Consider the following 23,215-nt stretch of genomic DNA (forward strand, 5'->3'; position numbering starts at 1 on the left):
TACATGTATATAGTCTTTTGCCATCAGAGAGGTGTTTATATTGCTGCCAAGGGCGCCCCCCCTGCGCCCTGCACCCTTACAGTGACCGGAGTGTGTGAGGTGTGTGGAGCAATGACGCACAGCTGCAATGCTGTGCGTTACCTCAGTGAAGCTCTGAAGGCTTCTGCCGCTTGAGACATCTTCGGACTTCTTTTCTTCCGGCTCTGTGAGGAGAACGGCGGCGCGGCTCTGGGAGTGAACGCCCAGGACGAACCTGTGTTCACCCCCTCTGGAGCTAATGGTGTCCAGTAGCCGAGGAAGCAGAGCCCATCATTTAAGTAGGTCTGCCCCTCTCTCCTCAGTCCCTCGATGCAGGGAGCCTGTTGCCAGCAGTGCTCCCTGTAAAAAATAGAGAAAAAATCCAAACAAAAATGCTTTCTAGGCAGAGAACTCAGGGGAGCTCCCTGCAGTGCACCCATTTCCCTCTGGGCACAGTGTAAAACTGAGGTCTGGAGGAGGGGCATAGAGGAAGGAGCCAGTGCACGCCCGTCTATTCCCCCTGGTCCTTACGGAGTCCCAGCATCCTCTAGGACGTTAGAGAAACTACCTTAAGCGTGAGAAACCTCAACTCAACAGAATCCAGAGGCTCAAAGGGCAGCTATTGGAGAGCCATAAGTACCAGATTCAAGTCCCAAGGAGGTACCGGAGGAATATATGGCAGTTGGATCCACAGAACCCCCTGAAGTAAAGTTTGAACCTCAGGAAGAATAGCCAATTTCCTCTGAAAAAACTCTGACAGAGCGGAAACCTGTCCCTTTAGGGAAGAAAGACGAAGTCCCTTAGTCTCCTGAAGGAAGGATAAAAGGATAGGGGAAAAACATTCGGTAGAACGCTACATTTTTCACACCAGGCAATGTAAATATACTACACCCTGTGATAAATCTTAGAAGTGACTGGTTTTCTAGCATGGTCTTTACAACGGACCTAGATAAACCCATTGCCCTTGAGATCTGGGATTCAAGAACCACGCCGTCAAAGCCATACAAGGTAAACTGTGATGGAACAGGGTCCTTGAAGAAGATAGGGATGCTGCAGCAGACGGAACAGATCCCCGTTCACCATGCTGCGAAGAAGGGTATACCACTGACGTTGAGGCCAATGCGGAGCCACGAGAATGACTGGATGGCCTTCCCGTCGAATTCTTTGAAGTAGACGTGGAATGAGAGGGAATGACAAACACATATCCCAGACGAAACTGCCAAGGAGCTGTTATAGCATCGACTAGACAAGCCTGTGGATCCAGAGATCGAGAACTGTACTGAGAAAGCTTCCTGTTCAGAAGAGACGCCACGAGGTCGATGTTGGGATCTCCCCCAACGGGACACTATTGCAAGGAACACTTCCTGATGAAGTTCCCATTCTCCCAGGTGCACTGTGTGATGGCTGAGGAAATCTGCCTCCCAGTTCTCCACTCCCGGAATGTTAACTGACGAGATGGCTGGAACCCAACGCTCTGCCCAACTGAGGATATAAGAGACCTCTTTCATGGCTCTCCAACTGTGAGTTCCTCCGTTTGTTGATGTATGACACAGCAGTGGCATTGTCCGACTGAATGCGCATCGGATGACCCTGGACGAGAACCTACATTTGAAGCAGTGCATATCGAATAGCCCTAAATTCCAGAATGTTGATCTGAAGACACGATTCCTGGCAGGTCCAGAGGCCATGAAAGTGTTGAGACTTAAACACTGCCCCCCAACCCATGAGGCTGGAATCCATGGGTGACAATCCGCTATGACCAAATTGTTGAATGGAGCACCTCTGGTCAGATTGGAGCTCTGTAGCCACCAAAGAAAAGATTGACGAGTCCAAACTGTCAGACGAAACAACTATATGTCTAGGCTTGGTTCTGTTTGTGACCAACAACTCGGAATCTGAGCTTGAAGAGGCCGAGCATGGAACCTGGCATATGGCACCGCCTCGAATGCCGCCACCATCTTGCCTAACACTTGAATGCACCGGAGAACGGAGACTAGTGGCAATAGCAACAGAGTTCTGATTCTGGCCCGGAGATCTTGAATCTTGTCCGGGGGAAGAAAAATTCTTTGATTTCTGGTGTCGAAAAGTAAACCTAGGAACACCATCCTCTGAGAGGGAAGAAAGGAAGACTTTGGAAAGTTTACTATCCACCCAAAGGCTTGAAGAGTGTCCATCGTGAGTTGTAAATGTTGGAGGAGGATCGTCTGATATGACGCTTTCAATAACAGATCGTCCAAGTACAGAGTAATGTTGACTCTGACCTCGCAGCACCGCCACTATGTGAGCCATAATTTTGTGAACACCGGTGTGCCGTGGAAAGTCCGAACGGGAGAGCCTGAAACTGAAAATGCCAAGGGCCTATATCAAACCTTAGAAGATACTGGTGACCCTTCCATATGGGAACATGTAGGTATGCTTCCTAAAAAATCTCCTGCCTCCATGGAGTTGATTATTGATCAAATGGATTCCACCTTGAACTTTTCTACCAACAGATAAGGATTGAGAAGTATTAGATTGCGAATCAGCCGAAATGAGCCGTCCGGTTTGCTTGCGAGAAAAAGGCTGGAGTAAAACCCCTGGCCTTCTTGGTGCTTGGACACCAGAATGATTACTCCATTGTTCAAGAGGGAGGAAACTGACTAAATGAGGGCTTTTCGCCTGAAGGGATCGAAAGGAAGGGGAGTGACGAAAAATAGGTTTGGAAGCGGTTCCTCGAGGTCCAAAATATATCCTCGAGAAAGAACCCCTACCATCCAACGATCTAGATGTTACAGGAGCCAAACTTCCCGGAACCTGAGTAAACAAGCCCCAACTACTAGAGATCCCTGCGCAAGTCTCGTACAGTCATGCGCCCGGTTTATCAGAAGGTTTGATGGCTGGTCTACGGATTCCCTGAGCTCCTCTACCTTGAAAAGCTAATCTACATGGGAATCTAGAGACACCTCGAAAGGACTAGAAAGTACCTCTGCCTTGGCTACGAAAGGACTGAAACCGGGTAGTCTTGGGCTTCTGAGCGGCAACCGGAAGAAAAGAACTTTCACCGCCTGTGGTTTCGGAAATAATCTTGGTCAGTTCTGATCCAAAAAGAAATTCTTCTTCAAAAAGGTACTGCTGTTAATGTCTGCTTTTAATCAGAATCAGCGTTCCAAGGGAGTAATTCCAAGTTGATCACAGCAGAAAACTTTTTAGCAGTTGGGCAAAACCATGTGCACTGCAGGGGAGGCAGATATAACATGTTCAGAGAGAGTTATATTTAGGTGTGGTGTGTTCAATCTGCAATCTAAATTGCAGTGTAAAAATAAAGCAGCCAGTATTTACCCTGCACAGAAACGAAATAACCCACCCAAATCTAACTCTCTCTGCAAATGTTTTATCTGCCCCCCCTGCAGTGCACATGGTTTTGCCCAATTGCTAACAAACTTTCTGCTGCGATCAGAATTACCCCCCAAGTACGAAGCCAGAGAGGTACCTGGATTGGAGAGAAGCAGAATCCAACAAGGCCTCGCCGACATAATGGACAGCCTCAGATATTTGTTCAGCTGACTGAATAGCTTCGGATGGGCCAGCGGACTGCATGCCAGCCACCACCCGAGCCAACCAGTCATCCACAGCCTTAAGGACCCAGGCACCCACAAGAATAGGGCGCGTAGAAATGCCTGATAAGGCAAACATGGCTCTTTTCAGAGAATCACTTCAGATTTCCTATCTGTAGGATCTTTTAAAGTCACTGACGGTACGGAAGAAATAACGGTCGCTTTTGCAAAGTTGTGATGGGAGCATCCACTTTAGGGACCGCTTCCCAAAACTTTGTGTCCTCCTCAGCAAATGGATACAAATGTTTGCATTTCTTAAGAGCCTGAAAGTTTGTATCCGGCTTCAGCCAGGCTTGTCTCAGTAATTAGAGGACTCTGATGTATAAAGATGCCTAAAACCATGGAGGCGGTACTTCTGATGAAACAGCCCCCGTCTTCGAGGCTGAGAAACGCGTCAAGCATCCCGCCCGACGTCCTGTCCGGTATCCTGGGTATCATTCAACACCTAACACACAAGCAGTGTGTTCAGCGGCTTTGGTCGCGGAAGCACGAGCGAACGGCTCTCTGACCCCGACTAGCCGCGCTCCGACACGGCTCTGTGAATTGTAACATCCATCCAGCGTCACTGACAGCTTCTCTTGTGCCGCCGTGCAGCGGTGTGGGCATCCATCTATCCATCCGATGTGGGTATTCATCCAGCGTCACTGACAGCTTCTCCTGTACCGCCGTGCAGCGGTGTGGGCAGCCGGCGCCCATTATCAGGAAGGTGACCACGGGAAATCTCTCCATCATTAAAAGGCCTGGGTAAGCTCCTTTGCACGAGACTGTACTAATAGCGGTTCCAGCTTAAAAGTCATTGCACATACATGGAAACATGTTCATTTAAGCTACCCAGAAAAAGCCTCCCTATATTTGGATGAGACTGTGAATATTCAAGCTAATGTATGGTGGATAGTGATAATATATATCACTTTATTTTGGATGGATTTCTCAAACATCTAATGAATTCATGTGATTCAATCAGCCCATGCATGGAGCTTAACCCCATAAGTATCAGCAAAATATAAATGCTGCAGTGTTTATTAGAAATATAAATGGTTATGTTCTTCTAAGGGAGTCTTCACAGTGTATTTTTTAATTGTTAACATTTTTTAACCATGAATGTTTTGGTGTGTACTATATGAATAATACTCCAGGATAATTGGTTTATTCACTGAATTGTGATAGTTATATATAACACATTTTTTAATAATAAATTTTTATACTGTTTAATGGTAGCGCTTCTCTGAGTATTTCTTGTTCTGTGAATTTTTGGGTTAAGGATCAGCACCTTGACCTTGAGAAGCTGCTGCCAGAGAACAGAGAGTATTTAGGTGTCCTGTAGCCATTTACTTAGCGCCCACCTAACCCCCCTTTTTTTCCTTTAAAATATCCGCAAAGTGTGAAGATGAAGAGAAAACTGCGACTTGCCTCTTTTGTCATTTAAAAAGAAAAGCCAAAGTTTCCGGCACAGCGGCATCAGAAGCAATAGTACAGGAAGGGCTTACATCCCCATCAGTTCTGCTGCTCGCTCTAATTCAATTCAGCAGGTGGACGCGCCATCTACCCACCGCAGCTAGCACACAGCTTGCCCGGCGGCAGCGTGGCTGGGAAGGCTGAAATCCCTCGTCAAATCTCCTTCAGCGGGTGAACGCTCCAGCCTCCCGCTGCAGCTAGTGCACAGCTTGCCCAGCGGCAGCGCAGTTAGGAAGGGCTTAAATCCCCTTCTATTCCGCCGCAGCCATCTCAAATACCCTTCAGTGGGTGGGTGTGCCAGCCTCCCACCGCGGCCAGTACACCGCTTGCCCGGCGGCAGCGCCGCTGTACATATCGATTACTGCTCTCAAGTTAGAAGGGGAAAGGTACAGCCCAACACTGAACATCCAGGCTGTGGCTATGCTACCTTAAAACAGTGCCTCCTCTGTGCTGCATCCCGGAATATACAAAGACCCAGAGCCTGACAAGAATGGTGACTTTCTAAAAGGCAATGTAGGGTGAGAAATAGGGCTCTCCAGCAGCCCTCTAAACTAAACACACTCTGCATATGATTGTCGCCTGTATACACAACTAAGCATAAATAAAACCGAAAATAAAGAACATAAACTTAACTAAAAGCTAATTAAGAAAAACTGTGCCTGTCCTCCAAGGCATAAAACAAAAACGGAGGGTAGTGCTGGGAGAGACTGCGGATGGGAAGGGTTAGAGGGGGGAGGAGTTATTTTTTTATAGGTTCTGTGCCAAACGCCATACCCATACACTCTAACCCATGAGTAAGTGTGCAGCGTCCCACAGATGGATGAGAGAAATGGTGCAGAGGCCATTTACCCGGAGACCTGTGTATACACACTAGACTCTGGGACTGCGCTAGGGTCCCCTAGTGACCAGAGTCTGTAAAGCTGCCTGCAAGAGGTAAGAGGCCCCATTCTTTGGTTGCTATATGATAGATAGGATCCAAATGAGCTTCAAAATTACAGGTCTGGGACAACACATTTTACCACATGGAGTAGTCAAACCTCCTATAAAATGTTATTAAAATCTCCAACTAGTAGCATCAATCACTAATTTCTGAATGCGAGCAGTACAAAGCAAGGTGAAGATATCTGAATGGTTTGACAAAACAGTTACTTACTTCATCCAGTAAAATCCAATGTCCTGCCTTTAAAGCAGAGAGAAGAGGCCCATCATGCCACGCAAATTCACCACCTTTCCCCCCTTCAATTGGTAGGTCCGTGCCAAATAAATCAGTCACATCCTATTACAGCAGAGTAAAGTGACAAAATTACAAAAGCAGATACATAGACACCTAATAAACATGCATATAAAAAACACGAAATAAAATTTGACCAGTGACATCAGACACAATGTGTGCAGACGTTTTAAATCCTGGACTTACAGTATGCTACTGACTGCAGCTCAGATAGAATTCCTGGGAAACCTTAACTCTTTTTGCCCACAATAACTTTAAAAATAAAATAAAGCTCAGAACTTTACCGTTTGCTCAGAAAGGTTAATCCTAACAAGTTTGTTTCCAGAAGCTTCTGCCAAAGCAGTGACCAGGCTGGTCTTGCCCACACCTGGTGAGCCCTCTAACAGAATAGGTTTGTGGAGCTGTAGAGCTCGCATCAGTCTCTGTGCATTCATAGAAGTGGTTTCTGATTGAAGTGCATAATGAGTCAGATCTTCCCGAAGATAGATAGGACCTGCAAATAAGCATGATAAATTTTAAAATAACACAAAAACTGTTGTATACTTATAGTCTTAGGTCTAACAACTAATCTTGCTGACACCTGGAAATAATTTCAGTAATTTTAGTCTAGGAAGAAAAAGTAAAAATGTTCCCTTTACCACTTGGTATATAAAACGGGTGGATTCCAAATGAGCTCTCCTTCCAATGGATCTTCCGCTGAACTCCCCGCTCATACACCTGTAGCTCTATTTGCAAATCTTCAGTATTGTGAAGGACAACAGAGAGCTTGTCACGCAAAAAACGCATACATTCTAGCCGGGCTGATATGGCTGCTTCGGCAGAACAAAATGTAGTACCTGCAAAAAAGCATAAATCCTGAAACTTTGTACCCACAGTTACAATGGAGTAACAAATGTAAAAATAATTTCTAAAACATGGAAAAAAAATAAATACATACATAGAAGATTCGATTGCTAACATACATATATTCTTTAACAATGCATACTTTATGCACGGCAAAGCCAACCAACTCACCAGATCCTATGCCATCAATGTACACAAGACATGCAGCATGTACAAAAGCGGTGATTGTGCTGAGGTCAGTCTCATCAACTTGCTGATCAGATACATCATTTTTTACAGTGACATTCATGAAATTCACCCAGGACAGGATATCTCTGATACTAAGAATGCAACGTCGTCCAAAATCTTGGTTGGTCAGCCATTCAATAAAGTCCATGATCAAGCCTGCTATGACAACCCCTAAAGAGTAAGAAAGTCACTTTATCATCATAGCAATGTTAAGACACAGATACAGTTCTTTATTTTTCAATCTTGGCTCTAATGCATTAACAAAAGTATATGACTGCACTATCCATAAGATTAAGCCGAAGAATTGAAACTTCACTATTACGAACCAAATAGAAGAGTCATTATATATTTTGTCAATATTAAGAAGTCCGTGATCATGCACACAGATAGTATGACACCAAGCATAAAGATAGTTCAAGGGGGGTGGGTCAATACAATTAAGCATTTATGCAAATTTCAGGTAATAAGACTGTCAATTTTATATCAAACAAATAAGCCTAAAATATTGTGACCCTCAATACTCCCATGAAACAAGCACTAACTGGACAGAAAACAGATTACCTCCTGTGTTTCGTCCTAAAATTTCCTACCAACAGCAAATAAAACCCCCAAAACCTATATAATAAAAGGCTAATGCTGCTCTCATCTCTGACGGGAATTCAAGTGTTTTGAGTGCCAACGGCCACTAGATGGCGCAATTCAAGTGTGGCTCCATTTGGGCGTGCACAGCCACCAAGGCTGACATTACTAATATCTCGTTCCGTCATTTTGACAGGCTGGTAACTAGTACTACACGAAGGATGAACAGGTACTATACTAAATATAGACAACAGGCAATAAAAATACTATACTAAAGATATAGAGGAAAGTAAATCTTGGCATTTAATAAAACCAAAACAATTAGTACAGTAGTTCCGCAAAATTACTGTGGTTTCTAGAAACTCAAATACAAAATATTTGAATTATTAGTAGGAAGACAAAATTTCCTATTAATCCCTGCTTCAATAAAACATCTTACCATTTTTATCTGGGCAGCCAAATGACAAGTTTGGATTTAGATTGTGTTTGATGATTTCTAGAAGATCGAGTCGATCATTGCCTTGTGGACACCAAATCTCCGTAAATCTGTTACGCAGGGCTGGAGAGAGCTATGAAGAAAAATACAGATATATTTGTTCCTGCTTTTAAACAATTGGGTAAAACATGATTGTTATGCTCATCAAAACGTCTTTGAATTCACATGGGGGATAATGGAAAACAGAGTATAGAGAGACTTTAGAACTCTGGCATTCAAAAAAAAAATAAAAAAATATATATATAATAATAATATATATATATATATATATATATATATATATATATATATATATATATATATATATATATATATATATATATATAAAATGTTTTCCTCTCTTTTCTATATCCCATCCAAAAAAAAGTGTACACTGCAGACCAAGTGGCCGCATGGCAGAGCTGCAACTGAGAGGTGACTACGTGCAGCCCAAGAAATACCCACTGAGTACATGGAGTGCGCAAAGATGGCAGCAAGCAGAGGCTGATCACTGGCAAGATAAGCCTGACGGATGGCCAGACAGGTCCATCTGGCCAAGGTCTGCCTATAAGCATGGCTACCACGCCCAGCAGCATTGTAAATCACAAATAAGGCATCTGATTTGTGCAATGCTGCTGTACTGATTACATAGATACGGAGAGACCGAAGCACATCCAAGGAGTAATGTAACACAACTGGCTGGTTGATGTGGAAAGCAGAAGCCACCTTGGGTAGGAGCATGGAGCATGGTGGGAATAACAGACTCTGGAATACCTCAGCGTTTTAAGAGAGCGACCTCAACAGCCACCCCGTTAAATGTAGCGACAGTAAGTCGGGGTACATTAACAAATCCTGTTGCAAAAGATTCAGTCGTAGAGGCAATGGCCACGAAATGTCAGCAAGCAGCTATTGAAAATACAAGAACCAAGACCGATGCCACTAAAATAAATCTGTACCTCCATCAGATAGTCTACAGCCTCTGCAGCTGGGTGCCGCAACCTGGAGCAGTACTGGTGGTTGCGGTGGGAGGCCATGAGATCTATCTGTGGCCTGCCCAAACACTGAACTCCTGGAACTTGTCTAGATGAAGGGCCCATTCTAAGGGGATGGAGGTCCTAGCACCTGAGATAGACAGCCTCTCAGTTCTCCACTCCCGGGATGAACAGTGCAGAGATTGTGTGAAGTTCCACCCACCGCAGGATGCAAATTACCTTGCTATAAGAATTGTCGCTTTGCGTTCCACCCCTGCCAATTTATGTAGGCAACAGCTTTGGAGTTAACTGACTGAATTCAAACGGCATTGTAGACTGCTCACAGCTGTAGAACTTTGATAGGCAGTAGACCTGATGCAACCAGCAACCCTGGAATTGGTTGGTCAGAACTACAGTGCCCCAGCCTCAGAGACTGGCGTCTGTTGTCAGGATTATCCAGTGCCAAAGTGACAGCCTGCCGTGAGATGGTTGGACTGAAGCCACCAAAAACAGCAAGATGCAAGTCTGAGGAGACATACATATCAGGTGATGCATCTGAATACGGGACCCTGACCACCGAGTCAGGACATCCAGCTGGAATGGTCGAGAATGGAATCTGCCAAACTGAAGAGCTTCGAAGGAGGCCACCATCTTCCCCAGTAAAAAGGAATTCATAACTGAAACAGTCTTGTTTTGAGAACCAGCTGAACAAATTGCTGAATGGCTTGAGCAGTGACCCTGGGATGTAAACATGCTGCAAGGCCGTATCCAGAATCACTCCCAGAAACCGGAGATGCTGAGATGGTACCAAGATGGATTTCTGGAAATTGACTATCCAGCAGTAATGGATCAGTACCTGGTGTGTTAAGAGATACGTGTGCCAAAGAGAATTTGCACTGATGAAGCCATGATAAGGTCATCCAGTTATGGAACAATGGTCCCTCCTAGAAATTGGGAGATTGGAAATTATCACCAGCATAACTTTGTTGAATATCCTCGGTGCCGACGACAGACTGAACGGCAGAGCCCAAAACTAAAAATGGGACTCCCTGACGGCAAAGCGATGGAAGGCGGATGCAATTCCCAGATTGGAATGTGCAGATAAGCATCCTTTATGTCCATGGACAAAAGGAACTCTGCAGGCTTCAGGCCAGCAATTACGGAGTGAACAGACTCCATCTTGAACCAGTAGAATGTCAAATAAGAATTTAACTTTTTGAGATTGAAGATATGCATGACAGAGCCATCTGGCTTATGTATTTTGAAAAGATTCAAGTGCAAAACCTGCTATCACTGATGTACTGGAACTGGGATTAACACTTCGGAGTCCAAAAGCTGAAGCACCTCCCGAATCTTTTTGGTGACCGATGTAAAACCGAATAGGAGTAGCTATAAAATCGATTTTGTAACCCTGAGACACTAGACTGCGAATCCAAACTGCCAAAAGCTCTGGAACCAAGCCTCTCTGAATCCCAAAAGTTATGACCCACCGTGGAAGCCTCCTGGTGGGATGGGAGCACGTCATGCTTGGGGTCCTGTAAAATGGAAGAGGCAGGATGAAGACCTCTGGCTCTACCACATCAACCAGCCAAGGAGGCTTTTCTAAGTGTCCTTAAAAGGAACGGAGGGCACGAAAGGAAGGATCGCATTTATGTACGACGAGGATCAGGTGCAGTGTAGGGCAGGAAGGTAAACTTACCGCCCTTAGCATGGAAATTCAATTTGTCCAGTTCTGGACCAAATGGAATAGCCTCTGTGAACTACAGTGACTCCACAGCCTTCTTGGATTCAGCGTCTACTTGCCAGTACCTAAGCCAAAGGGTTCGGCGAGTCGCTACCGCCGAAGCAGAGAAATCCTGAAAACAGTGTTTAAACACGGACTTTACGAGTTGTCTCCAACTTACGGTTTGAGCTATCCTTCAGGGCTCTAGCACCAGTAACTGAAAATGTACTCTTCTTAGAAAGCTGAAAGACCGACAGATCCACCGACAGAGGAGTCTCCCATTTTTCTGTAATAGCTGCAGGAAAGTGGTAAATGGATAGAAAATACTTGGGCACCTGAAACTGCTTGGCCAGATGCCTCCAAGCAGCAGACAATTGGTCGTTTAATTGCTGAGAAAAGGGAAAAGCAATAGCTGATCTCTGTGTCTTACCAGACAAGGACATATCTTAAGATTCCAGTGACTCTGTGCTCTGAATCTTTAACACCTGAAGACCTGCCAGGATGAGGGCATCTGCTCTTTAAGCACCCGGATCAGTGTTACACTATTGGAAGACATCATCCCTCTCTGATATTTACAATTCACTTTAGGTGTCATCTGACTGTAGGACGCCGGGAGTAGCCTCTTTTGAGATGGGCGCTGTGTAGATCTGCTGGCAACTCAAATAGTAGATCCCATGATATGCACCGGGCCCTCCACAGATCAGGCCATTCACGTCCCCCAGGCTAGTTCTGTGGCTAGAGATTCAGCAAGGGCATCTCTTCTATTTTGCGTGCTTTGTTAAGGATGTCCTCTTTGACATGATGGTAGTGGAGGCAGCAGATAATATGTCTAGGAGCTTCAGAGGGGAGACCTTTTGGGTGTAGTGCACGGTTGAGCCCAGTCAAAAATAAATAGTGTTATCTGGGTTGGCCTTAGTAATCTCCTTGAAGATTTGCGAGTACATTGATGATGCCCGGACCTTAGTCATCCTCCGGGAGCTCCCGAACCCGAAGATTATTCCACCTGCTTCTACAGTCTAAATCATCTAGTCGGCGCTGAACGACCCTCATTTCTTGCGCATGGAGCAAAACTGAGTGCCGGAGACTCGGTGGGACATAGGGAAGAGGTCAGTTTGGATCGCAGAGATCTCTACCTTAAAGGCGGCACTGATTTTTTTTTTCTTCAAGGTCTAAAAAGTCTTATTTTGTAGGAAGAGAGCGTAAGTGAGCCATAACATCCACCATGGTGGGATCCACAGAGGTCGCTGGACCACTTGGAGCCGGTGACGCCATGATTCCGGTAACAATAGATGAGGGGGATGTAGCCGAAGTAAAGCAGGTGTCGTTGCTACAAAAATCTGTCTCGGGGTTAAATATTGGTACCAATTAGATTTGTAGGTGTGGCGATGACTTTCTGGGTGCCAGACGGACACCCTCTCTTTATGGTTCTCACCAATAAAATAGAAAGGGCCAATGAACGAAATCCTCAAGTGTCATAAGATACAGCAGATTCAAATACGGATGGCACTGTAATATGCAGAGCTACATAAAGGTATAATTCCACATCATCCACCCTCATATTCCAGGGTTAATTAGGGCCAAAAATGTGGGACAGGTTATCTGCAGGGATATTGCAGTGCAGGTGTGGGAAAGCAGGTGGTCAGAGAGAGGGCACTTGGGAGCCTGTACAGGCCTGTCAATTATGCTGCTGCCTGTTCACAGCAGGGCAAGGGAAGACTCCAGACTTCTAAACAACTCCCCCAGCAGCAGAGAACTCCCAGCTCCCATCAATCCCCCAGTCCTTTGGAGAGGCCCAGGAAGGTACTCTAGTGTCCCTACAGCAGTTGGAGGCGTCCAGTGGGCCAAAGACGCAGTCCGCGGTGCTTCCGGAGCTCACTGACGAGCGCCCCAAATATTTAGCCTGGGGTTTCTGGAAGAGGACTAGGCCGCAACCCGCAGAGTCCTAGGACTCCCTGCATCGTGGTCAGCGTCCCCCAGGTGCAGAAAGAAGATCACCCAGTGGGAGCTCTGTCACAAACGCCGCTAGTACGCGGGAAGCTCCTTTTTTTATATAAGATCTGCCTCATCACTGAAGCCACTCGTGCTAATACCTCATGGTCCCTTAGATAACAGATCTAATGGACACCCGTCATCATGAAAACATCCGTACTATAAAACACAAACTTTACCCAGACAAAAACTATTTGCGTACTTGAAAATATGAGGAAGCATTGCCACTGGAGGGAACAGATAAATCAGGTAAAAATCACATAAGGCCACTGTCATTGCATCAAAAAATTATGCCTTTGGGTCCTTTGTTCTGAAGCATAATTGCATCACCTTGTGCTTAACCCACAACGGCATACTGTGGATATTTGTCTGACCCCTATCTATTTACAATACACTGGAATGAGAGAAATAATGTATATGCTAAGGTAAATCTGCACCAGAGTCTTCCAGCACTAGTATGAACAATTGATATCACCTGAACATTTATTTTCTGCCCATTGCACAACCTTCCTGACTTTATTCAACGTAAGGGAGTTTTGTGCCTGAGAGCACGTGATGGTTGACGTACACTACTACCTGTTATTGAAAACTTAATATTTTCCTTTAATAGACGAGCTCTTTGAACTAGAGCATTTAGGCACTTAAATTGAATGCACTGATTAGACATTTTGGCTTCCGCCAGGCACCATGAAGTATGAAAGTCCCAAAAGTCTGACATTTATTGTGATATTTGATCCATTCCCTAAGACAAAAATAAAAGGCCACTGTTGAGGATGTTGTCCTTTAAAAACCAGGGGAGTGACTGATCAACTCTGAGACAGTATGATGTTTTGTGTGGTCAGATGATGGAGCAACTTGTCCTACTTCTGAATTTACTTGATTTTGAACGCACAAAATGCAATGATATCATCTTTATCTAATAATCCATCTCTAAATTTTTGAACCAAAGCTTACAGCAGACTGAATCCACTGAATCTGAAATTCTGGCAAGCTTAAGACCAGAATCCAGAGTTTTCCCTAGATCAGGGGTGGGGAGCCTATGGCCCTCCAACTGTTGTTGAACTACACATCCCAAGCTGTTGCCAAGCAACAGGTTTAGCATGACCAAATAGCAAAACTGTAGCAGTGCATGCTTATATGTGTAGCTCAACAACAGCTGGAGAGCCAAATGTTCCCCATACCTGTGCTAGATAATCAGTTAACTCTCAGATATGCTTAACTAAAGAAGGGAAAGAAATTGCAGCATCTAGCAGTGTACTCCTCAATGCAAGTTTCCTCTGCTACCTCACCATCTTCACTCTGAATCAAACCCTCCCCAGGATTGGCCCAAGACAAAACCCGGATGTTTCCGAAACCTGGGCAATGCAGAGTTATCCCAAAAACTTTCTAAAGAAGAGGACACTTTAATAAAACCTTGCACTAATTTCACCAGTCATTGCGCCCAAACTGATTTGTCATGGGTATCACTAGAGGACCAGAGAGTAATGTTATCATGCAGTGTTAGTGACCTCCAGTATCGGAGTTGGCCTGGAGACTTATCCATATCTTTGAAAATATATGTAACTAATATCTCTGAATTACACGCCACAATTTAGTTTTCACATTTTATTGCAAATTCCCCTTGGTGTGCTGGGGAATACCTTTACTTGAGTCCAGGGCTTTTCTGTTGGCAAATGTACTTATTTTAACACAAAAAAAGGATTTTAATTACCTACCGGTAAATCCTTTTCTCGTAGTCCAGAGAGGATCCTGGGTTCCATTTAGTACCATGGGGTATAGACGGGTCCACTAGGAGCCATGGGCACTTTAAAATTTTGATAGTGTAGGCTGGCTCCTCTCTCTATGCCCCTCCTAGCAGACTCAGTCTAGGAAACTGGGCCCGAGGAGATGGACATACTTTGAGAGAAGGATAGTGGCGAGATTCCAAACCAGAACACACAACTAGAGGAAAGCCAAGCTACCCAAACTTTAAACAGGAACAGCAACGGCTGAACCAACATTACTTAACCAAGTAACAGTGCAGGAAGAACTTGGCACTGGCGGGCACCCAGTATACTCTACGGACTACGAGAATACTGGGGTTCCATTTAATATCATGTGGATGTAAAAAAGCTCCCAAACTGTGTGGGAGTGCGCTGAGGTTCCTGCAGAACTGCTTGGCCTCTGAGGACCTTCAGTTTGGTCAAAGTATCGAAAATGTAGAACTTCGCAAACGTGTTCGAACCTGACCAAGTAGCTGCTCGGCAGAGCTGTAAAGCAGAGACACCCCGGGCAGCCGCCCAGGAAGAACCCACCGACCTAGTAGAGTGGGCCCGTACAGATTTTGGACATGGCAAACCTGCCATGAAATAAGCATGCCGGATAGTAAGCCTGATCCAGTGTGCAATGGACTGCTTTGACGCAGGACACCCAATTTTTTTGAGATCATAAAGAACAAACGGAGTCCGATTTTCTGTGACGAGCTGTTCGCTTGACATACACCTTCAAAGCCCTCACAAAATCCAAAGACTTTGAAGTAGCAGAGGTGTCGGTGACAACCGGAACCACAATAGGTTGGTTGATGTGAAACACAGAGACCACTTTAGGAAGAAATTGCTCACGAGTTCAGCTCTGTCCTCATGGAAAATTAAAATAGGGACTTTTGTGAGACAAAGCCCCTAGCTCAGACGCCCGTGTTGCTGAAGCCACGGCCAACAGTGTGATGGTCTTCCACGTAAGATATTTTACGTCCACCTCCTGTAACGGTTCAAACCAGTCCGATTTGAGGAACTGCAGCACCAAATTGAGATCCCAAGGTGCCGTGGGAGGCTCAAAGGGAGATTGGACGTGCAGAACACCTTTCAAGAACGTATAGACCTCAGGGAGAGAAGCCTATTGTTTCTGAAAGAAAATGGACAAGGCCGAAATCTGGACTTTGATGGAGCCCAGACGCAGGCCCACATCCACACCTGAGTGCAGATAAAGCAGGAAACGTCCCAAATGAAATTCCACAGTAGTATAATTTCTGCTCTCAGAAGATCCTCGCGAAGAGGTAGAGGCCACGGATCTCCGAGGAGTATCTCCAGAAGGTCCGTGTACCAGGCCCTTCTTGGCCAGTCCGGAGCTATGAGTATTGCTTGAACCTTTTTCCCTTTTTATTCGCTTATGAGTTCTTGGGATCAGAGGAAGTGGAGGAAACACGTACTCCATCTGATAGACCCATGGAGTCGTCGGAGCATCTACCGCCGCTGCCTGTGAATCTCTTGACCTGCAACAATACCGCCTGAGCTTCTTGTTGAGACAAGAGGCCATCATGTCGATCTGTGGATATCCCTATCGATGTGTCAAGCACCTGAACACTTCCGGGTGAAGGCCCCACTCCCCCAGGCGCAGGTCGTGTCTGCTGAGGAAGTCTGCTTCCCAGTTGTCTACTCCCGGAATGAAGACCACCGACAACACCACAGCGTTTCTTTCTGCCCAGAAGAGAATTCTTGACACCTCTGACATTGCTGCTCTGCTTTTCGTTATGCCCTGTCGGATATGTACGTTACTGCCGTCACATTGTCCGACTGGACCTGAATGGTCCGATCTTGAAGAAGATGTGAAGCCTGCAGAAGGGCATTGTATATGGCCCTGAGTTCCAGAATGTTGATTGGAAGCATGACTTCCTGACTAGACCATCTTCCTTGAAACTGCACCCACTGAGTGACTGCTCCCCAACCCGAGGCTTGCGTCTGCGTCTGTGGTTAACAGAATCCAGTTCTGAATTCCGAACCTCCGGCCCTCGACGAGGTGAGAAGTCTTTACCCCACTACAGAAGGGAGATCCTGGCTTTTGGCGCCAGATGGATCCTCTGGTGCATGTGAAGATGTGATCCGACTATTTGTCCAACAGATCGGGCTGGAAGGGTCTTGCGTGAAACCTTCCGTATTGAAGTGACTCGTAAGAGGCCACCATTTTCCCCAGGAGGCGAATGCAAAAGATGCACAGATACCCAGGTTGGCTTCAGGACATCCCGAACCATCGATTGGATTACCAATGCCTTTTCCAACGGAAGGAACACTTTCTGCGACTCAGTGTCCAGTATCATTCCCAGGAATGGGAGCCTCCGTGTTGGCTCTAAGTGAGATTTCGGAAGGTTCAGAATCCACCCACGATCCTGGAAGAGTTTGGTTGAGAGACCAATGCTGTCCAGCAACCTTACCCTGGACGGTTCTTTTATCAGGAGATCTTCCAGGTACGGAATTATGTTCACTCCCTATTTGCGGAGTAGAAACATTATCTCTGCCATCACCTTGGTGAACACCCTCGGTGCCGTGGAGAGACCAAATAGCAGGGCCTGGAACTGGAAGTGACAGTCCTGCAGTGCAAACCGTAGATAAGACTGATGAGGCGGCCAGATCTGAATTTGAAAGTATGCATACTTGATATCCAGAAACACTAGGAATTACCCTTCCTCCAGACCTGAGATCACCGCTCTCAGAGACTCAATCTTGAATTTGAACACTCGTAAGTACGGGTTCAACGACTTGAGGTTCAAAATTGGTCTTACTGAACTGTTCAGTTTCGGTACTACAAACAAGTTTGAATAATATCCCTTGTTTTGCAGATGAGGTGGAACTGAAACAATGACTTGAGTCTGTACCAGATTTCGGATGGCATACTGTAAAGTTATACTTGCCTCTTGTGAAACTGGTAAGCCTGATTTGAATCTGTGAGGTAGGAGCTCTTGAAACTCCAGTCTGTAGCCCTGGGAAATAAGATCTATGACCCTGGGTTCCTGGCACGAACTTGACCAGATTGACTAAAGAATTTTAGTCGGGCTCCCACCTGACAGCCTTCCAGGTATTGCGGTCCACCGTCACGCTGAAGGCTTTGAGGAAGCAGAGCCTGAGCTCTGTTCCTGAGCACTGGCAGTTACTGGTTTGCATGGTTTACATCTTGCGCCGCTGGAGGACATAGAAGCACCTCTGGATTTGCTGCCCTTGAACTTGACCGTCCAAAAAGACAGCAACTTAGAAGCTGAATAAGTCTTCTTGGTTGGGGGGGCTGCGGAAGGATGATACATAGACTTACACGCAGTAGCTGTGGAGATCCATTTGTCTAGTTCATCTCCAAATAAGGCCTCTCCTGTGAAGGGTAGGCCTTCCACACATTTCCTGGAGTCCGTGTCAGCAGTCCACTGGCGTAGCCACAAGCCCCTGCGTACCGACACTGCCATAGCAGTGGTGCGTGCATTAAGCAAGCCTATTTTTTTATGGCTTCCACCATAAAGTTCGCAGAGTCCTGTATATGCTGTAAAACAACATACCCCCTAGACAAGGAATCTAACCCGTCAATTAGCTGACCATTTTGCAATGGCTTTTGTGATCCACGCACATTGAATAGTGGGTCTCTGGGCCACCCCAGCAGATGTGTACAATGATTTGAGTGTAGTCTCAATTTTATGATCAGCCGTGTCTTTCAGGGAGGCTGCACCAGGAACAGGCAATACAATTTTACTTGACAGCCTAGAGACTAATGTGTCCACTATCGGTGGATTTTCCCATTTTTTCCTATCCTCCAGAGGAAAAGGAAAATAGGAGAGCAACCGTTTAGGGATCTGAAATTTCTTTTCAGGATTCTGGATTCAGGATGGTTCTTCAAACAGGGTATTCAATTCCTTTGACGCAGGAAAAGGGACTGAGGACTTCTTTGTTTACATTAAAATAAGATTCCTCACACTCCTCTGACACCTTATCAGGAATATGCAGAACATCTCTGATAGCTTCTATAAAGGCCTCTATTCCCTGTGACAAAGCCGCATCCCCACCCTCCAAAACCACTTCACCCTCCTCCATGTCTGACCTGTCAGCATCAGAGTCAGACAGCAGGATATTGGCCAGAGATCGCTTTTGGGGACAAATGGGAGGGGATTGAGACGCTGTTTTGGGGACTGAGTCTCTGTTCATAAACTCATCCACAGTCCGTTTTAAGTGTTGAGTCTCTTTCTCATTGCGGGACAATATTGTTGAAAGAGTGGAGATCATTCCTTTAAGAGATATAACCTACTCTGGTTCAGCCCCACTATTCTGTGAACCCAGAGTACCCAGTAATGAACCCCCTGGTGAAGAGGAACACGCTGTTGTACAAGAAACACACTCTTTGCCTGACAATGTAAATGTGACAGTACGCACACAGGAAAAGGTTAAGCACAAGTAACAGACAGAGAGCCTTTCAGGGAGACAGTTGTTTGGAGCCAGCCCCCACCACGCCCTTACCGCTAATGCCAAGCTTAGCCAGGTCGCAAACTAAGTACCCTGATAGGGGACTTAGTATACTAATAGTTGCCCCCCCCCCCCCCCCCCCCCTGCTATGACCCCCGGCCCGCTGAGCCTATATTAACGGGTTTGCTGCACTTGTTAAATATACCCTGCGCTGTGAGGCATTGTAACCATGCTTCCTGTCTTCCTGTTGTGATTCCAGAACGTTCCTGTCCTACATCTCTACTCCACCGGAGGCGCAGGGGTGTTAGTGGGAATTTGGGATCAGGTTTCATATAGTAGTGGCCACGTGCACTGCTCTTGGCCAGATAGATAGATAGATAGATAGATAGATAGATAGATAGATAGATAGATAGATAGATAGATAGATAGACACACCTTGGTACTATTTTACTGAGTCGTGCAAGTTGTCTGTCTTTTGTATATTGTATTGTCTGTCTGCATAATGAGTAAGGCACCAGCAAAAACTAAAAAGAAGTTTCCCTGCCATGTCTGTAACAATACCACATGTACAGTATGTTTTGTGGATTCAGCTACGAATACAATTTCTGCTCCGGTTTCAAGACCGGTTTCATCCCCGGACCCGCCATGGGCTACGCTAGCGGATGTCATGGCTAGATTGCAATCAGAATTGGCCACCGCTCGACAGGAGCTGGAAGCAGCAAGATCTGAGTCTAGGGTGAGACCGCTAGAACTACCAGAGGGGTCTCAGCCTTGCCAAATGTCCAAGTCCATTTTGGGTAGTAGGGATAAATTTCATTTGTCTTATGATTTACCAGTTTCTGCTATGTTGCATTCTTACGATTCTATGCCAGACCTCAGTGCGCAAGACCAGCAGTCAGATAGTGAAGATTTGACAGCCCAGGCATTGATAATCTCATCCGAGCGGTGCATCAGTCTCTGAAGTTTACGGAAACTGAGGAGCCTCTGACAAATAATGATAAACGGCAGAGGACTCCGATGTGTTTTCCTGTTTCGGGAATGCGACAGAATCCGGATAAACTGTTTTCTAGACCTCGCAGATTTAAGTCTAGTTACCAGTTTCCAGAGGCTGTGACAGCTACATGGGAGAATCCGCCATTGGTGGATTCGTCTGTGTCTAAACTTACTAAGAAATTAACCATACCAGTACCAACGATACTACGCTTAAAGACCCTTCAGACCGTAAAATAGAAGCTATGCTAAAATCCATGTATATAGCAGCAGGAGTGTTGCTTAGACCTGGGTTGGTTGGCATTTGGGTTACTAAGGCGCTGATGGTATGGATAACAGAACTCAAGTCTGCCCTACATGGATCACCTTATACTTCTCGCTGATCACATTTGTGAAGCTGCTGATTATCTATGTACAGCTTCTACTGACGTCTGACAGCTCACTTCTCGCCTTTCATCGTCACTAGTTACAGCATGACGAGCACTCTGGCTGCGCTCTTGGCAAGCGGAGGCGGAGGTCAAAAGAGGTATAGAGGCGTTATCTTACGGTGGCGAGAAGTTGTTTGGTCCTGAATTGGACAAATGGATTGCTGCGGCCACGGGAGGTAAGTCGGTTTTCTTACCATTGCCTCCAACGGTACCTAGACGGAAATACTCGGGCCCGGCGTTCAAATCCTTTCGGCCTCAGCCCTTTCGAAGCCGTGGTAGAGGACCAGCCATGCCCGGTAGACGAGGTCGAGGGTGTGGTTTCCAACAAACCAATGCCAGTCGTCAAGGCGCTAAGGTCACCGACAAGCCAGTGGCATGACGGACTCCCAACCCATCTTGGATCTTTAATTGTGGGAGCACGCCTTCAGACGTTCCATTTGGCGTGGTTCCAGACGTCCACAGATGGGTGGATCTGTAATTTAGTGTTTAAAGGTTACAAGAGAGAGTTAGACTGTCTCCCGCCACTGCGGTTTTTCAAGACCGGACTGCCTGTGTCGGACGACAAGAGGGCGGTTCTGCAAATTGCCATTCAGTCCCTGCTGGAGTCAGCAGTTTTGATTCCGGTCCCTGTACACCAACAAGGTCAGGGTTATTATTCCAGTCTGTTTGTAGGTACCAAAGCCGGAGGGCTCGGTCAGGCAAATATTGAACTTGAAGGGCCTCAATCAGTACATCACTTACTACAGATTCAAGATGGAATCTCTGCGGTCAGTAATTGCAGGTTTAGAGCCACAGGAATTCATGATTGCGCTGGATCTCAAGGATGCGTACTTACACATTCCGATTTGGCCACCTCATCAGAGGTTCTTGCGGTTTGCAATACGGCAAAACCATTACCAGTTTCAGGCTCTACAGTTTGGCCTCTCGTCAGCGCCTCGGGTATTCACCAAACATCTCAGATCCCTGGTAGTGATAATAGTTCCGTACTTGGACGATCTGCTCATCAAAGCTCCGTCTCAACAGATGTTCGTCCAACATGCGTTGCTGACGTACGATGTACTAGTTCAGCACGGTTGGATTGTCAACTTCAAGAAATCACATCTGATTCCGTCTCAACGACTGCAATTCCTAGGTATGATCCTCCATGCGGTAAATCAGAGAATTTACCTGCCAGAACAGAAAGTACAGATCATTCGTCATCTGGTAGGATTAGTGCTCAAGCCACGCACAGTCTCGGTACATTTGTGCATTCACCTCTTAGGCACCATGGTGGCGGCTTTCGAAGCGCTTCAGTTCGGAAGATTTCACTCACGTCCTTTTCAACTGGATGTGCGCGCACAGTGGTCGGGCTCGCATCTGCAGATTCACCACGGGCCAGAGTCTCTCTACTCTGGTGGCTCAAAGTACACAATCTAACCGCAGGGAAACGGTTCGGCGCCTGGAATTGGATAATTCTAACGACGGACGCGAGTCTCAGAGGTTGGGAGCTGTAGTTCAAAAATTATCAGCTCCAGGATCTCTGGGCGGATCACGAAAGATTGCTGTCTATAAATGTCCTGGAACTCCGGCCAATTTACAATGCGCTGCGACAAGCAGTGCACATACTTCGGTCTCAGCCTGTCCAGGTGCAGTCAGACAACGCGACGGCAGTCGCGTACATCTACAAACTAGGAGGAAAGAGAAGCCGCATGGCAATGCGGGAAGTAGCTCGAATCCTCGATTGGGCCGAGCATCACCAAGTGATATTGTCGGCAGTCTTCATTCCGGGAGTGGACAACTGGGAGGCGGATTATCTCAGATGTCGGGATTTTCATCCAGGAGAAGGGGCATTGAATCCAGAGGTGTATCACATGTTGGTCCAGAGGTGGGGTTACCCTCAAGTGGACCTGATGGCATCTCGCCACAATCACCAAACGCCCCAGTATGTGTCCAGAACGCGAGATCCAAAGGCAGTGGCGGTGGATGCTCTCACAATCGCGTGGCCGCACAGCCTCGTGTATCTGGTTCCACCGTTTCCGCTGCTCCCTCTGTTGCTAAAACGAATCAAAAGAGAGTCCGTCACAGTCATACTAGTGGCGCCTCATTGGCCTCGGAGAGCTTGGTTCTCGGATCTCCGGGGACTACTCGCAGACTATCCTTTGCCGCTCCCACTACGTCCGGACCGGTTACAACAAGGTCCGTTCCTTTACCCCGATTTAGCGTGGCTGCGTTTGACGGGGTGGCTGTTGAGACCGCCCTCTTAAGAAGAGAGGACATTCCAGATTCGGTTATACCAGCCATGTTACGAGCTAGGAAGCCGGTTACGGCAGCTCATTATTACAGTATTTGGCATGCCTATATAGGTTGGTGTGAAGCTCGGAAGTTTCCGACATCATCTTTCAAGTTATTCCGTCTTTTGTTATTTCTACAGACGGGGTTAGATGGAGGACTGCGTTTATCTACACTAAAAGTGCAGGTCTCTGCTTTGTCAATTTACTTTCAAAGACGATTGGCTCTATTGCCGTCTG

At 46.2% G+C, this 23,215-nt stretch overlaps 1 protein-coding gene across 1 annotated transcript in view; it reads right to left on the bottom strand.

Annotated features, from left to right (window-relative positions):
* Window positions 1–23,215, bottom strand: part of MDN1 (midasin AAA ATPase 1) — a 695,825-nt gene that overhangs the window by 377,016 nt on the left and 295,594 nt on the right. The window contains exons 33-37 of the mRNA XM_063916985.1: window positions 8,387–8,516; window positions 7,312–7,539; window positions 6,936–7,133; window positions 6,582–6,790; window positions 6,220–6,342 (exon numbers count right to left, since the gene is read on the bottom strand). Coding sequence (XP_063773055.1) covers window positions 6,220–6,342; window positions 6,582–6,790; window positions 6,936–7,133; window positions 7,312–7,539; window positions 8,387–8,516 — 888 coding nt within the window. The remainder of the gene's footprint in view (window positions 1–6,219; window positions 6,343–6,581; window positions 6,791–6,935; window positions 7,134–7,311; window positions 7,540–8,386; window positions 8,517–23,215) is intronic.

Source organism: Pseudophryne corroboree, chromosome 4, assembly GCF_028390025.1.
Source record: "Pseudophryne corroboree isolate aPseCor3 chromosome 4, aPseCor3.hap2, whole genome shotgun sequence".
In the NCBI taxonomy this organism is placed as follows: Eukaryota; Metazoa; Chordata; class Amphibia; order Anura; family Myobatrachidae; genus Pseudophryne; species Pseudophryne corroboree.